At 44.4% G+C, this 16,319-nt stretch overlaps 2 protein-coding genes across 3 annotated transcripts in view; one reads left to right on the top strand and one right to left on the bottom strand.

Annotated features, from left to right (window-relative positions):
• The window catches only part of F2 (coagulation factor II, thrombin), a 329,241-nt gene that overhangs the window by 69,488 nt on the left and 243,434 nt on the right, over positions 1-16,319 (top strand). The gene's annotated exons all lie outside the window — the stretch shown is intronic.
• LRP4 (LDL receptor related protein 4) overlaps positions 1-16,319 on the bottom strand; it is an 83,335-nt gene that overhangs the window by 4,225 nt on the left and 62,791 nt on the right. The window contains exons 15-37 of one of the 2 annotated variants that reach the window (XM_063398437.1): positions 15,462-15,638; positions 14,781-14,906; positions 13,865-14,073; positions 13,198-13,279; positions 12,487-12,592; positions 11,482-11,683; positions 10,892-11,081; positions 10,522-10,653; positions 9,704-9,844; positions 8,921-9,007; positions 8,556-8,727; positions 8,310-8,472; positions 7,830-8,055; positions 6,129-6,432; positions 5,621-5,839; positions 5,181-5,315; positions 4,833-4,941; positions 4,359-4,503; positions 3,708-3,821; positions 3,282-3,405; positions 2,231-2,298; positions 1,539-1,626; positions 868-1,009 (exon numbers count right to left, since the gene is read on the bottom strand). In XM_063398437.1, coding sequence (XP_063254507.1) covers positions 868-1,009; positions 1,539-1,626; positions 2,231-2,298; positions 3,282-3,405; positions 3,708-3,821; positions 4,359-4,503; positions 4,833-4,941; positions 5,181-5,315; positions 5,621-5,839; positions 6,129-6,432; positions 7,830-8,055; positions 8,310-8,472; positions 8,556-8,727; positions 8,921-9,007; positions 9,704-9,844; positions 10,522-10,653; positions 10,892-11,081; positions 11,482-11,683; positions 12,487-12,592; positions 13,198-13,279; positions 13,865-14,073; positions 14,781-14,906; positions 15,462-15,638 — 3,461 coding nt within the window. The remainder of the gene's footprint in view (positions 1-867; positions 1,010-1,538; positions 1,627-2,230; positions 2,299-3,281; positions 3,406-3,707; positions 3,822-4,358; positions 4,504-4,832; positions 4,942-5,180; positions 5,316-5,620; positions 5,840-6,128; positions 6,433-7,829; positions 8,056-8,309; positions 8,473-8,555; positions 8,728-8,920; positions 9,008-9,703; positions 9,845-10,521; positions 10,654-10,891; positions 11,082-11,481; positions 11,684-12,486; positions 12,593-13,197; positions 13,280-13,864; positions 14,074-14,780; positions 14,907-15,461; positions 15,639-16,319) is intronic. The other variant, XM_063398438.1, reaches the window with a different exon arrangement.

Here is a 16,319-nt window from a genome sequence, read left to right as displayed (position 1 = left end):
GAAACTGCCTTTTTAAGATACCACTGAGTATGAATAGCTAAAGTCCAGACTAAAGAATCCCCCACAGAAAATTACTTATATGTTCCTGACAAGACATTAGAGCTAGTTTAAGGACATGAAAGCAGGGTGGAGGGGAAACCAAAACCAAGCAATTAGTATGGACAGCGCTTGAGGCACACAACAGAGCTTGAGTGAGGGAGGCGGGATCAAACACAGGGAGCAGTGATACCTGACGTGAGGATGTGGACGGAAATCAGAAGAGGGAAGATGAGAAGCTATCTGTGTGATAAGAAAGCTTCTGAGGAGAAAAGAGAGGAGAAACTAAGAGTTGCAAGATATCATATTAAACTCTCTCCATCATGTGGCCCAAAGTATGAACCTCTGAAGGGCCTTTAAAATGCTCTATTTAATAAGGGTTCTCTTTTCTTCCCCTACCCCACCCCTTTCAGGCTGTGCACAGCCAGGAGCCACATTCTTGTCACCAAACCCCTTCTGGCTGCCTGGTTCCCTTGGTGACTGTCCAAAGCAACCTTGGTGCCACAGTCACTAACCGGGACTTGTATCCAAGGAAGACAATTCCAATTGGCTCACACACTTTCAAGGGACAGCACCCAATGCAAATGAAATGCAAGACACTGTGAAAATGGATGAGAAGCAGGAAACCGAAGACAGGTCAAATTCACTACAGCTCACTGGGGAAGAAGTGCTGCTGGCTGAGCTCCATAGCAGTCTGAACAATTCACTAAAGCTGTCCTTCTATGTCCTAGAAGTACAAGCTCACAAGCTGCAATCCTTCCACGCAGTGAGGCCTGTAATATTCAACAGCAGCTTGAGCTGGGCTCCTATGTCCTCAGTAGCAGCCCTTACCTCTTTCTTGTAGCACAACTGGTTGTACATAGTTGGTTTGGGAATGGATTCAATCTTCACCTCCTGGGTAGATGTCCGATATGAAGGGTTACTGTAGGTTAGGTTCCCCAAGCCAGGGTCCGTAAACTTGGACTTATTATGCCTAGAGGAAGAGAGCCGTCAGAAAAGTCACAGGAACCCACCGCCAGGATCCAAAGTTCCTGAGTGCTCAGCAAGTGGATGTCTCCAGCCATCTCCACTGTCCCTCAAAGAGAGAATCCTGGCTTCACCTGGCTCTTCAGCTATGAGTCCATTTACTAGCTACCAGTAGGGCAAGGCACTGCCATGTAACCACAAAAGCTATCATGGCAGTAACTGGTGAAGTTATCTGTCAGAAAGTACATGAGCTCACACATTTACTGAGATACGAATTATCTCACATCCCTGTCCATAACTCATAAGCTCTCTGCAGAAAATTTAGCCAATAAAGTTTCAAATAGTAGAACTGCATGACCAACACTTTAGAGGCACAGGACTCAAACTTTGCAAATAAAATCATCAAACATGCTTTCCAATGGAGGAAAAAAAGACTGTAAATGACAATAAAGGAAGATTTTGTGCTTTCATGGACTTTCTTCTCCTACAACCCAAGAGTTTACAATTGGCCCAGAGAGGGAAAAAAGATCACTTACCTATATATAATTAAAGCAGCAATAAGCAGCAAAATAAACAAGATGCTGAGAAGACCTCCAATAATGTAGCTGACGTGCAGTCCTTCTCCTGAAAGTGAACACCAAGAGTAATTTATGCACTCATTTTATATTTCACTGGATAATACTGACCTTGGTGTAATGCCTAATGCTGGGGCTTTACACATACAGAAATATCTAAACTAAAATGTCAGCACATTAAGGTTTAGCAGAGGGTTTTGTTTGGCTTCATATGAAACAAACACACAGTAAACTTTCCTCCCACCCAGGCCGCAGCAAACCAAGGAGCATCAAGATCTTTGTAAAGGGGTTGGAATGGAGGAGTTAGACCCCCTTGCTGGAAGGTCACTCCTGCAGTGGGAAGCAATTACCACAGTCAACCATTTTCAACTAAACACAAAGGGGACAGTGAAAAAGAGTATTATTAAGGGGAAGAGCCAATGAATGAGGTATAGAACGAAAGAAAACAGAACTACTCTTCAGACCAAGAAGTCATTTGGAAAAGTCCCCATCTAATGAATGTCTAGAGAGGCATTTTGCTGTACTCAGAGGGCATTTGAGTAACTCAAGTCTGAGTTTTAGCAATTTCAGTTTCAGACAGTATGGACTGGAATGCCCTGAGCACATATGGAGGAACAACTCTAGTGGAGAAGAGTTAAAGAAAAGCAACTCACCCATGGTGGCCAACACTGCCTCATTGGTACGAGTGCACAAGCCTTGCCTAGCATCTTTGTCAGAGCAGCTGAATGACAGAAGAACAGTTATTTACTGAAAGTAGAATCAACAGTCTCAAAGGTATCAAGAAACAGGATGGAATGTGCTAGCACTGATATCCCTTCCCTTTCCAGTTAAAAAACACAGGTCTTCCTTTCTCTTCTTCAATACTCTGCATCCAGAGAAGAGACAACCATATACAAACATATATATGGGGGGTGCATGGATGTTTCAATGAACAGTCTGCAGTATCTTTATATCTGATTCATTCTAGATTTGCCTCTCAGGTGTACCCTCTCAGGTGTATATTTGAGGAAACAAATTTCAGCATCAGTGCTGAAGCAAAAATGAAAATGTCTTAAGAGTCAGCATGAAGACATTTCTGTCCAATAAATAACACTCAACAAAGTGCAAGTTGTGCTCTGTAAATAACTCAACCATATACTATAGAGCCACTCTTTTGCTGAGCTGTATAAATAGCAGGCTGTAGGGAATTAGCAGAAAAGAGTCTCTTAACTACCTGCATTGTAACTTAAATGTTAGAGCTACAAAGATTCTGTTCTGCCCAAAGCAAGCTATCCCCTTCCCAGCACAGAACCGTTTCCTCAGCTATGTGGGTCTAGTCTGAGATGTCTCAGTGAAGTGAGGCAACAGACTCCTCTGTCCTCCTCTCAGAAATAGGTTCTCAAAATTAGGAGATTCAAAAATCAATCCAATGAATAACACATGAGCTAAAGGCAGATTTTAACACTTAAGTACAGTCAGCCTACACACACATTTCAACAAAACAGACAGAAAGAATCTGCAGCTGTTTCTTGCCATCTCAACAATGTTCTGCATCTTTGTCATAATAGTGTCATCCATTAAGAACGTGAAATCTGGAGCTGGAATATCCTCTTTTGGCTAGGAATAGGTATATTTGGATGATAGCAACCAGGGAGGGCTTGCATGTGGCACCTTGCAAAAGCTGGGACTTTCACACCCCAGTTCCAAGAGAACAAGAACACTTACTTTCCTTCCACTGTTTCCAGAGATGTGAGAGGTTTGGTTGTTGAAGTACCTAGTCTGCCAGGCGGTGTCTGACTTCTCTCACTTACACTGGTTGGTTCTGGACCAGGGGGCACCACACCAGGAACTAGAACAACAAAGAAAATAAGCAGGACTCCAAATGTGTGGGACAGATGAACAAGTCTGATAGGCCATTTCCAAAACTCTCTATAGCTTATATGAGCAGCCTTCCCATCTCAAACTCAGTCTGTCAGCAAAAAGGACAGAAGAAGGCTCTACTGCTCACAACCGCTGGCTTTAGCTCCAATATACGACTCTGCATGAGATGTACATACTGGAGAGCCCCAGCTGCTCTGGCTGCCACTGCATAAGCAGTAGCAGTGGCTCACTCATGGAAGCCACTACCCAAGTGACACTCAGGAAACTCACTGGTAGAGCAGGGCCGCCCGTCTGGTTCATCCGGACACGCGCAGACAAAGTCAGAGGCCCTGGCAAAGCAGAGGTGAGTGCAGCCTCCATTGTTCACTCCACAAGCATTACTACCTGGAAGGAACAAACAATTTTCTAAATATGTTACATCTGAACAAAAAGGGGCTCAGAGTAACAACCATCTTTCCTGCTCAGCCAGAAATACTTATTACAAATCCAGAAAGTTATCATGTCCTTGGCATGTGCCCATCATCTGATTGCTAAGAAAGTGCTAAGATGACAATAGCCAGACACTGAATTGGATTAGGGCAGTCTTGAAAGGAAGGCACTGGAAATCTTTAGACAGAAGCCCAGACAACACAGTTGCAGAGAAAAAAAAAATAAAAACCTCACATTCTTCTCTTTCAACACAATGTTGGGTGAACAACAAGTAAGTGGCATTTGCTAATCAAAGCTTTAACAAAACACCATTAAGATGTACCTGACTGAAAAGTCACAGGCAGACAAGGAATGTGCTAAGGGAAGATGTGTGAATAGTTTCAGCATAAAAAAAGATGTCATCCTCACTTGACATCCACAATAGTGCAGTGGTTCCAGATTCTTTTTGGTTCTACAATTAACATTGGCCTGAATCAAGGTCCTTCTATTTACCTGTCTGTCTCTGAGGAGAAACCACAATGATATCCATCAACCCCTCAACATTGGCTAGGACTGTCTCTTTGTTCCGCCCAGAATATTTGTCCACTCTCTGGATGGATTTTGTTTGCCAGTCAGTCCAGTATATCCATCTGTCCTGCTGCTCGGGGAGACAGCAAAGAAAAATCACAGCCATTATTAGCATGCTTAGTCATGTAGACACAGGATGCCTATAAAAAACATATCCCAGTGGCAGAAGGCCCAAAACAAAAGCCTTTTCTAACCCTTACCCTCTTATTGTAAAGAAGATGACTGTCTACACCCCACAATTCCAACAAACTTTCTTTGTTAGCTCCAGAGAGGATTTAAGTACTATCTCCTCAGCCATCTTGGTTTCCTCAGACTTTAACACTTCTCTGTTCCCAAAGTCCACTGTACAAACTCACCAACACACCAGGGAGAATGGTGTCAGCAGGAAAATCTTCTCACCTGTGTCAGAGCAAAGGGATGTGACACCTGGCTGACCAACACTTGCCGTAGCTTCCCACTGAGGTCACAACTCTCTATGCGATCCAGATGCGCATCCACCCAGTATATCCTGAAGGCACAGGAGAAGAGGTGAGCTTCCATCGAATCAACCTCTCCTTACCTTCTAGTTATTTTCTGGCCAAGATCATGGAATCATAAGATGGATCAGGAAATAAAAACTAAAGAAGAAAGCCCCAAAACACCCCCAAACCAAAACCAAACCTACAGTGCTACTCCAATAAATGAAGCTAAGAGGGCTAAAAAACTCATAACATCCCTTAAGCATATGCAAGTATGACTTGCACTGACCTCCTGGTGTCATAATCTAAAGTCAATCCATTGGGCCATCCTAGGTCAGTGTTAATCAGGATTTTACGTTCAGAGCCATCCAAGTTTGCCCGTTCAATTTTAGCAATGTGACCCCAATCTGTCCAGAAGAGATACCTGAAGAGATAAAAGGCAAGTGTAAGAAGAAAAGATCATTTCATTTGGCCTAAGGAAAGTTTTAGTTATGAATGAAACTGCCAGATTCTTCAGATTCAAAAAAGAGTCTCTAGTCTTCTTCTCACAGCTATCTGTCCAACCTTTAAATTCACCGTCTGCCTCCTACTACTACAAGGGACTCAGAGTCATCCTCTTGCTGGTACCTGCAGATTCACGTGGCACATCTCTTCTTCCTCCCACAACCTCCTCTTTCAGTCTGCCTCTGTGCAGCCCTTCCCCTGCCCTATCAATAACCCCACACCTACCCCTTCTTGGGAAAGACAGCAATGGCTCGAGGTTCATCTAGGCTGTTATTGATCAGCACTTTCCTGGAGCTTCCATCCAGTCTGGCCACTTCGATGGTATTGCGTCCTGTGTCTGTCCAGTAGAGGTTCCTGGCAACCCAGTCCACTGCCAGGCCATCTGTAGTCTTCAAACCCTGACCAATAACAGTTTCCATGTTGCTGCCGTTCAGATCAGCCCGCCTGGATAGAAATCAGTGACAAATGGCAGTGAGGAACAGGCAGCTCCTGGAAAGCTGGATCTCCATCAGTCACAGGGCCACTGCATACTACTACCTCCCTAATACCTTTCCCCCCAGTCTCCAGCAGGTTAAACACACCTTCAGCATGAGTTCACTGATACACATGATGCTGTGTACCAAAGACAAGGGGTAGGTAGTGGTGTAGTGCTCAGTCTCCCCAGTTTACTGGTACACTCAGCACGTGCCCCTGGGTGACCTGGGCACCGGCCAAGCAGTTGACTGGCACCCACCTGATAACATCAAGAAATACGTCTGTGTAGTAAATCTTGCCATCCACACTATCGTAGTCCAGAGAAATGACATTGTTCAGCTCAGGGACAGGTATGTGCACATCTGTGTGGTCACTGGTATCCAGCGAGATACGACGGATGGAAGCACGGCTGGAGAAAAGCAGGTAGGTCTCTGGAGAAGAGTCACATGTCTGCTCATCTCTCTTTAGCTGGATGCCAGTGGGGCAGGCACAGGAGAAACCAGTGGGGTGAGGTAGGCAAAGGTGGGAGCAGCCACCATTACGAACTCCACATTTATTGAAGCCTTTAGAAACAGGGAAAGCGTAGTTTTAGGATCTCACAGACCAAAGCTTTATTTTCAAGGCTACATACATGCACAACTTGCTAGCAGCTGAGTTCACCCTTACCATCCCAGCCTTGCTGGGAATCTACAGCCCTTTGTACAGAGACACTCTCCCTCTCCAAGATTCGTGGTAGGTATTGGCATGATTGGCAAGGACAACAGGAGGGTCCAGAAGAAGAGGGATCATTAGAAGAAAAATCTTAACCTGTATTCCTTGTTAATCATAGTTTTCCCATGGAAAAAGAAACAGCCAAATGCTCACAGATTTATGCAACTGCAGTTTAACTTTATTACTGCTGGAAATGGTAATGCTGACAAAGATCCAATCCTGTGGGGAAATAGTGTGACAATGTACCAGAGGCCAGGCTGACAAAGAAGCTTCTGTTTCAACTTAGCTGCACACAGTGGCAAGTAAACAAAGGCATCAGAGAAGCCTGCTGGAAGCGCCTGACATATTAGGGTCATATAAGTTTTTTTTTTAATTGTAAAGAACCCAGCATACATTTACTAGGAGGGAATAAGCCCAGGAGACAGGTGCAGGGAGTGGGAAGAAGACAATGTGGATATGATGGCTAGACTTTTGGTCACCTCTAAGTTATATTGCCAAGTTACACAGTCAAGAATGATGTTCTGCTGTTAGTAACCACAGGAAAAGCAGCACAGTTTTCTGTTGAATTATGTATTGGGGAAATTCTACCAAAATAAAACTACAACACAAAGCAACAACTTCCACTGAAAAGCAAGGAGGCAAGATGGGGTGTTATAGGATCCCCAAAGAGTGACAAAGAATTGACTCTGGCACAGAATAGTTGGACAGCATGATATATTAAGAGCAACTAAAGCAGCAGAGATTATGCAGAGCAAAGAGGCAGACAAAAAGATGAAGACTGTAATGATTGGGAAGTAATACTAGAACTTGAAATAAAATTTCAGCAACTGGTTTAAGAAGAATTAGAGTATTTTGAAGTTAAAAAAGGGAAATTGTCCAACGGCAGTACGGTCTGGTGAAGCCTAATAAGGTATGCCTTGTGCAGTTCCTCTAAAAAAGCGGCTCTGCTGTGTGCAAGAATGAGGTTGTCAGTGCAATCCAGTGAAGAAAATGGGATAAAGGGGCCAAAAAGCATGCAGTAATAAACACTAGACCTATTAGACCTACAGAGCTGGGTAAACAGGAAGGAGTGCAAAAATAGTTGAAGGGGGAAGAAGTGATGCCTTAAAAGAGAGCATCAGAAGAAAAGCTGATTTTTGAGAAGTCATTCTATCACCAAAGGACTTTACACCAATGGACTCTTTCCAATGACAGCTCTGAAGGACTCCTCTCACCACCACCAACACCCACCAACTGAGGAGCAACTTACCCAGGGGCCGTGCCCTGTCAACAGCTTGAATATCCATGAGGCCAGGCAGGTTTGCCCTCACCAAGATGACGTTAGCACCAGTGTCCTTGTCAGCCCTGTGAATGCTGCGAGTTTGCCAGTCAGTCCAGTAGATGTAAGAGTCCAGCAGGGTGAGGCCATAGGGATGCTGCACTGGAGACAGCAGGGTGCGGCGGTTGGCGCCGTTGAGATCCGCAGCCTCGATCCGCTACAGGAAGGAGCAGAACATCACCCCATACTCAAAACACATCTCCTCTTGCTAGCACTTACTGTAGCAAGTGCGAAACAGTCTCAGGTGTGAACTTGAGTGATGTTGCTCAGGTTCACCCTCCCTCCATAGCCCATACTCTCAGAAAAGCTTACACTCCCCTTGCTCTTTCAACAACTTGCTCAAGAGCTTCAAAGCAGCCTCCAGGCTACCAATTACCCAATGACACAGAACACTGAAGAACAGAACCAGACCTCAGTGTGTGCATCAGCCCAGAGCAGCTGGGATCCAGCCTTATCCACTGCCAGCCCATTAGGCCAGCCCAAGTTGTTGCTGATCAACACCACACGTCCAGAGCCATCCATCCCAGAGCGTTCCAGCTTGGCATTCTCACCCCAGTCTGTCCAGTACATATACCTGGGGAAAAGTCAGCAAGTTATTATAGAAAAGGAGATCAGAAGTCCTATATAACTCCTAGACAATCTCTTGAAAACACTAACCCCATTTCATGGTATAAAGCTATTGCCCGAGGGCTGTCGAGGTTCTGCCAGACCAAGACTTTCCTCATGGAGCCGTCGAGATTTCCCACTTCAATCCGGTTTGTTCCTGTATCTGTCCAATATATCTTCCTGCCGACAGCATCCACAGCCAGTCCATCTGTAGTCAACAGACCTGAGAAAATAGAAAAATATTTTGCTTATTCTCCCAATTTAGTCAGGAACTTTCAGTATTTCTCTTGTCCATCTTGTAGGCAACTGCTCTAGGCTTTGCTTGCCTTTCTGTATGTATTCTATCAGGGTATCAGAAAATCTCTCTTTTCATACTGCATAGAAGCAAGAGGCTCTCAGATCCAAATCTCCCTCACCTGTAGTGATGATGTCCTCGAATTGTGAGCCATCAAGGGCAGCGCGACTGATTTTCCTCAATGTGCTGTCTGACCAGTAAACCTTTCCTGGGTTGAAGAAGGGAAAGAAACTTGAAAAAGCCCAGAACAAAACCAAACCAAACCCCAACAACCAAACAGCAAAATCTTCAAAAAAAGTCAGATCCAGGTCTCTGACTACCTGCTACATGATTCAAAATGGATCTGATTGTACAGAAATAATAACAGCACAAGATTATTAAGGTAGAATGATAAAACAGTGCAAATTTTCTTCTTCCAATTCTCCCCAAAATATGTAGGACCTTTACACAAGGTCTGACCTTCACACAGGGACAGAGAACACCTAATATCATCAGCTAGTAATAGAGTTCCACATTTGACTTCTCAAAATGAAATAATCTACCTTACAGTGCAACGCTGTTTACATCCAGCACAGCATCAGATGTTTACTATACATGAACAACCAGGGTCTCAGTTCTACTGTTGTAAAAGGCCTCAGCAAGAGGAACTTTATTAAATCCAAAATGCACAGGAACCTCACTCAATATTGCAGGCAGTTTTTTCCATATAGTTTGGGTTCTCTGCTTTTCTGTAAGGATATTCCTTTCCTCACTGGAAACGAATTATTCACAGCACATACAAGGAAAATAAAAACTACCCAAATCCACAGCCTACAGTAAGGTGCCTGAGTCTTTACTCAGACATTTAGGTAGGAAGTTACTTGTTGCTTTTCAAACACAGTGAGATACAGAAAGAAGTTCAGACCTTCATGAGGATCCACTCCAATTGCAATGGTGTTCTTCATGGTGACATTGACTGAGACAACAACATCTGCAAAGTAGGGGATATCCAGAGAGACCATCCGGATGTCAGTCCTTCTGGCAAAGATCAGAAAGCTGGTCATTCCTGCAGAGTGGACAATGGACACATACTCGTGAAGAACAAGTTCAGTAAACTGTAGGCATCATTTATGAAATATTCTAGAGGTTACATCCAATTCAGTGGAAAAGGCAAAGTGTCTCAGACAGATCTTGGTTTACCAACAGTCTGTGTACAAAGGATCACTTCATTAAACATTACTTAATGCTTCTTTACAACCAAGTTGAAAAGCATTACATTCATAGAAGAGTTACTTCTGTTAGTATGTGTAGGAAATGGAAATTAGGAGTCACTTTTTTCCTGCTAGGGAGGAAAAGTGGATGTACCATGGCCTGAAGCAAAGCACTTTCCACCATCCTCAAAAGAAGGTCCACAGGAGGAGTGTACACAGACCTATTAAAGAATGTATCACCTTGTAGTTTAAGAATTCACCTCAACATCAGGGCAAAAGTACGGAAAAAAAAGTGACATTTGGTTTACTTGTCCAATGTAATTTCAAGAAAAATGTCTCCTTCATCAATCCATTTATCAGTAAATTTCTTTACAGTCATTCCCATTCACATTTGAAGGTACAGGCACCAAATGGGTTTTTCAAGGCATAAAGCAGGTAAGCACATAAAAGTGAAATTTGTTCTCTAACAAGGCAGAGGCAAAATGTAGTTCTGATACAAAACTGCAATGAGGATTCTACAGAGAACACTCACCAGAGGAGCAGGTCTTGCCATCAGATTGCAGGTTGATCCCTGTAGGGCAAGTACAGCTGTAACCTTTTGGAAGAGGTGCCAAAAGGCACAGGTGACTGCAGCCTCCATTGTTAACTTCACATGCTGTATGTACTATGGAAAAGAGAATGAGAAATCCATGAGCCAGTAGCACTGGCACACAAAAGGGATGCAGCAGCTGTAGAAATGCATCCTAGAATGCCCTCAAATACCAAGCCTCAAACTCTCATAGTCCACACAGACGCTTAAGACAATGAGGGCTGACAGGTCAGCTGCTTGCAGAAAAGACATGCCACACGGCAGAGCCTGGGCAGGCTCTCAGCACAGTGGGGCTTGGGCCTGAGCTCTGTACCTGGTGGCCTGTGCCGGTGGAAAACATGAATATCCATAAGATTCTCCAGATTGTCCTGCAGTGTCTCCCGAGCCTGCCCAGTCCTCCTATCCGCGCTCTGGATGCTTTTGGCCTGCCAGTCTGTCCAGTAGATTCTCTCACCATAAAGAGTAAGTCCAAAGGGATGAGGCAGATTGCTCCCAATCAGCACCTGCTCAGATTACCCCCATCACCCCAAGAAAAAGATTATATTATCTATAAATATTATACAATAATTATATATTTATATTTATTATATTGTATTTTTAATATATATAGACATATATATTATATATATTAGTGACTATGAAGTCACTAAGGAGAAGAGGCTTCCCTTGCTCCCTTTAAACATCATAACATACAATCACAGCAAATGGAGAATGATGAGGCAACCTTAGCCCTGAAACTTCCCTCACTCACAGTTTCAAATTGAAAGGGAGTTCTTTTCTCCCTGTGAAAGTCGCTGTGTACTTTGATTTGTAAATTTCCCTTTCCATTGGAAAAAGAGGCAGGAGCCATCACCACTTTGTGTTCAGGCTCCCTGAGCTGCTCCTTAAAGATGACTTCCTTACCTTCCTGTGGCTTCCATCCAGGCTGGCATACTCGATGGTCTTCATTCCTGCGTCTGCCCAGTACAAGCGCTGTGACTCGTAGTCGATGGCCAAGCCATTGGGCCATGTCAGGTTGGAGGAGATGATCACCAAGCGGTTTGAGGCATCCATCCCAGCACGTTCAATTTTTGGGTTAGCTCCCCAGTCAGTCCAGTACATGAACCTAAGAAGAAGCCCGGACAGGAGTGAATGACCACACCTTTTCACTGCCAGAGAAGCAAGTGAGTCTGCTGCCCTCAGGCCCGAGCAGGAAGAAGCATTAAAGTATTACTGTACTCATGTCCAGCCTTAAGTTCTTATAATGTACCTAAGATACTCAAATTTATGTACATTCTACTGTCCATGGGCTGGCCTAATTACAATGTGTAGGAAAAAGTTCAAGAAAATAGGTCAAGGTCTAAAAATTAACTGATTATTTACCAATGTACAACACTAGCCCTTTACATTTTTTCTGCATTTGTCTTCCAGTAATCCACTCAAAGAAAGAATGGCATTCTTTCATCCAAGACATTCAACACTTCTAAAGCAATGGCTGGCAAGCTTTTTCCTACCCCCTCTCTCCCCACCTCCACAAGGTCTGAGGACATCCTTCTGACTGAAACTCTAGTTGATAAGCAAGGAGCTTGAATTCAACATACATGTGAAATAGAGAAATAGAAAACATCTAGATGGCCTCATTTTTAGTATTTTTGTACCACATCTTTAGTTATTACATCCCCAGGATAAAAAAAATAGGAGTGGTGCAGGAGAACACCACCCAGCTCCTGCAAGCTCCACAGCACAACAAGCAATTACCTCTGCTTATCTTGTTCCATTAGCATCTAAAATCAAGTCTCTAGTTTCAGTCATTAGCAGGTTGTAGAACAATGGCACGAGTGAGAAAGAAAATTGTACAAAACCAAAGAACTAGAAAGTCTTTAGACATGCAAGAATTGTTATGTCATCCCAGAAGAAAGAATCCCTTACCCTCCAACAGGATCCACCACAATATCTCTAGGTCTGTCTAGGTTTTCCCAGATTAGAACAGTTCTCATGGTTCCATCTGTATTGGAGACCTCTATCCGATCTGTTCCTACAAAAGTCAAGAGAGAAAATAACAGAGATCAAATTGGAATTTCAAGAGCTATGGCAAAAAAGCCTCCATACAACAATGCATTCTTCCCTTTAGCCATTTGTGTTCTTAGCTGGAAGATGGGTAAGAAATTGGGCTTAAAGTGTCACTTTCCATCCTCTCAAGTCACCTCTGTGGCTGTCACTGATGTGGAATCCTCTTACCTAAGCCCCTAAGCCATGAGAGAACAGCTAGAAAAGAATTCTCTTCCTCACATCTCTCTCAACTATGACTCTCCAGCAGGGAACATGCTTCAAGTATTACCTGCTGCACCCCGACCCACTGCTGGAAGATACATAAATGCATACTATCACAAGCTGTGCAGCAGGACAGCAGTGACCAATATTTTTACAGAATTAATACTGGGGATAGGGCAAAGAGAATGAAACTAAGCGTTGTGCCTCAATTCACACTCAGTTAGGAGCACATAACATGAAACTCGATCTTCTTGCTACACAGAAATAAGACCGATTTGGAATGAAACAGACAGAACTACCCAGCAGATTTTCAGTTTTTATGATTGATAAGGAAGACAGAAGTCTATGTAAAGCAGAGGATCCCAGTACCTGCATCAGTCCAGTACAGTTTGTTGGTGACCCAGTCAATTGCAAGTCCAGCTGGACTTTCCAGGCTGGTGTCTACCACAACCTAAACAAAAACAACAACAACAAAAAATCCTTAGTGAAACTAGACCTTAGGGAGAAAGTACTTGTCCAGTGCACTACCCATTCACAAACAACGTTGGCTTTATAAAGGCAAAAGCCCGAGCAGAGCAATGCCACACAAGAGAGAGCATTAAGGACTTAGAAGTCCAAATAAAGGTTTTATTTACAGAAACATCTATTTTTTTGTGCCTGTTCAAACAGATCCAAACTTTGAACCCTGCTTCATTTATAGTACCATCAGCCTAGGAGTGTGTGCAAAAAACACTCCCAAAGAGCATGACTCTCATTCCAAATATAGAATGTTACAGAGGATTTCATACCTCTTCTTTTCAGATTCTAGGGCTACAACAAAGGCATTGACCACAGCCCACAAATCACCACACTTCATGTCTCCATTCAAGGTTCTCCATACACCCAACTGTTTATGAAGTGTTTGCCAGAACTAGGCAAACTAATGAACAAAAGATCCACCATGAACTGCAGTGCCTTAAAAAGCCAGTGTATCCCAGTGGCTTCGAATCAGATGCTCAAGGAGTCTCCTGGCCTCCACATACAGTGAACACTGTACCTCCTGGTTCGATCCATCCCATTTTGCTCGGCTGATTGAGTCAGTGCTAACATCTGTCCAGTAGACATAGTCATCCTTTGAGTCCCAGTCTAGAGCCACAGCGCTGCGAACATCAGCAAGGGGGATGACATCATCTGACAGGTCATCTGTGTCAAAGCTGATCCGACGGATGTCCATCCTTCGGGCAAAAAGCAGGAACTTGTCAAGACCTGATCAAAGGTCGAAAGGTCTTCTTTTAATTTCTCTAAGTTCAACAATACAGTGATAGACAGACAATTCCCTGCTATATCCACAACCTTAACCACCTACATCTTCTCTCACTGGCAGGTCTTTGGTCTTTTTTTTTTTTACTAGAAGCAAAATATCGCTGGGAGATTATGGGCAAGGGGGATCAGAGTGAGTTGTGAGATCTCTCCTGGGGTGTAACCTATGCTGAGGGAACCAGGGCAACCATATTCTTCAAAAGGTGGCACAGATGTCCCTCCAAATCAAACAGGTATTTAAAAATAGCTGTTGAGAATCTGGGAAATAGTTGGTCTAATTCTTTCACATAGTTGTAAACTAAGAAAAATGTGGCAATGATGAGGACTGCATTTTTTGTTCATCACTGACACAGCCACGATGGGAATTTCAGGGACACAATCAGCTGTGCCAAGTAGCATGATGCCAATAGCAGCCCTAAAATAAGGACCAAGGGTGGGAGCATCCCCACCCATGAAGCCTAATGAGGGCAGTGAGAATACACAAGAGGGGAATGCATCAAAAAGGTGAAGCATCCTCTGGCAGGTCCCTTAATACTTCTAACTCAGTCTATCCAGCTGCATTTCCTCAGAAGCAAGTGTTGCTGATGCTTAGTCCCACGGCCAGCCCTCTGCCACCCACTGATCGTCTGAGCACGTGGTCCCACCTCACTTACTCTGGGCACAGGCATGGCTGCTGGTTTTGCGGAAGCCCGTGGGGCAGGCGCACGTGTAGTCCTTGCTGCTCGGCAGGCACAGGTGAGTGCAGCCCCCGTTGTTGTCCCCACAACGGTTTCTCCCTGCTCAAGTAGCCAAAGACAAAAGCAACCACACATAAAGCAAAGAGTAAAGAAAGGAGGAAAAACTAGTTGAGGTGTCAAGACCACATGGATGTAAGTTCCCAACCCAGAAGTTAATTGAAAATAAGGAAACATATAAACTAAAGCACTAACTCCATTTTTAGGGCTAAATTTTAAAATGAACATTTAACTCAATCCACTCTGAGAGCAGATAATGGCAACTGAAGAGGAGTAAGGGAGACGTCAATCATAATGATGCCCACTTATGATTTTTCCCCCGTCCCAGAACATCTCTTGTGTAAACAAGCCCCAGGTATTTCCTACTGAAGGGCCTCCACCCCCGGTGTCAGCAGGGGGAGCTGCGGTAACACCAACGCCGAGGTACCGGGCGAGCGACCTCAACGCGCGGGCGGTGGAGCAAGTTCTGCCACAGGCCCGGGCACAGGCGGGGGTGTGTCCACATGCTGGGTTCAGGATGTCATTTCCCGGCTTTACAGGGGACAGGTGTCTCCAGGTCTTGTACTGGCTCAAATGAGTCTCTACCCTCTCTGCAGTTACCTGCTGGCTGACGCTGAGGATGCAGCGTGTGGATGTCCATAGGGAAGTGGAGTTTGTTGCGGATGATCTCCTGGTTCTTGCCCGTGAATTTGTTGGCACTGTTGATGCTCTTGGTGTGCCAGTCTGTCCAGTACAGACTGTCCTCAAACACGGTGATAGCAAATGGGTGTGGGAGCCCTGTAACAGACATGCAATACAGGAATAGAACCACATCTAGCACAACTCGGGCTAGCTGAGGGAATGCTCTTTCCACTGCCCCTTAGCCTTCACCACACTCAACCTGCTCAAATATGCTTTACACTAATTTAAGAAAATTCCTCTCTGCTGTCCTATAATCATAGATAGAATGTTAGGGGGCTGGAATGGACCTTAAAGATCGTCTAGTCCAAATCCCCCCACCATTCCCCCACCAGGAACCATAACCTGTCCCCACCAGGGACACGTCCCACTAGACCAGACTGCTCAAGGCCTTATTTAACCTGGCTTTGAACAGTGCCAGTTTTGGGGCACTCATAACCTTCCTGGGCAACCTGTTCCACCACTTTACCATCCTCACAGTAAAAAAATTTCTTCCTAATACCTAAACTGAATTTCCCCTCTTTTAATTTGTATCCAGTATGCCTTGTCCTAACACTACAGTTCCTGATGAAGAGTCCCTCTCCTGCTTCCTGGTAGGTTCCCTTCACATACTGGATGCAATGAGGTCTCCACACAACCTTCTCTCCAGGCTGGACAGCCCAAACTTTCTTTCCAGGCTTTGTAGGGGTGTGCACCAGGCCTCTTAACTTTGTGGCCCTCCTCTAGACTTCCTCCAACAGTTCCATGTTCTTCTTATGTTAGGGCCCCAGAGATGGATGC

Source organism: Prinia subflava, chromosome 5 (genome assembly GCF_021018805.1).
Source record: "Prinia subflava isolate CZ2003 ecotype Zambia chromosome 5, Cam_Psub_1.2, whole genome shotgun sequence".
Lineage (NCBI taxonomy): Eukaryota > Metazoa > Chordata > Aves > Passeriformes > Cisticolidae > Prinia > Prinia subflava.
Note: the sequence above shows the minus strand (reverse complement) of the source record. Positions and strands in the feature narration are given on the sequence as shown.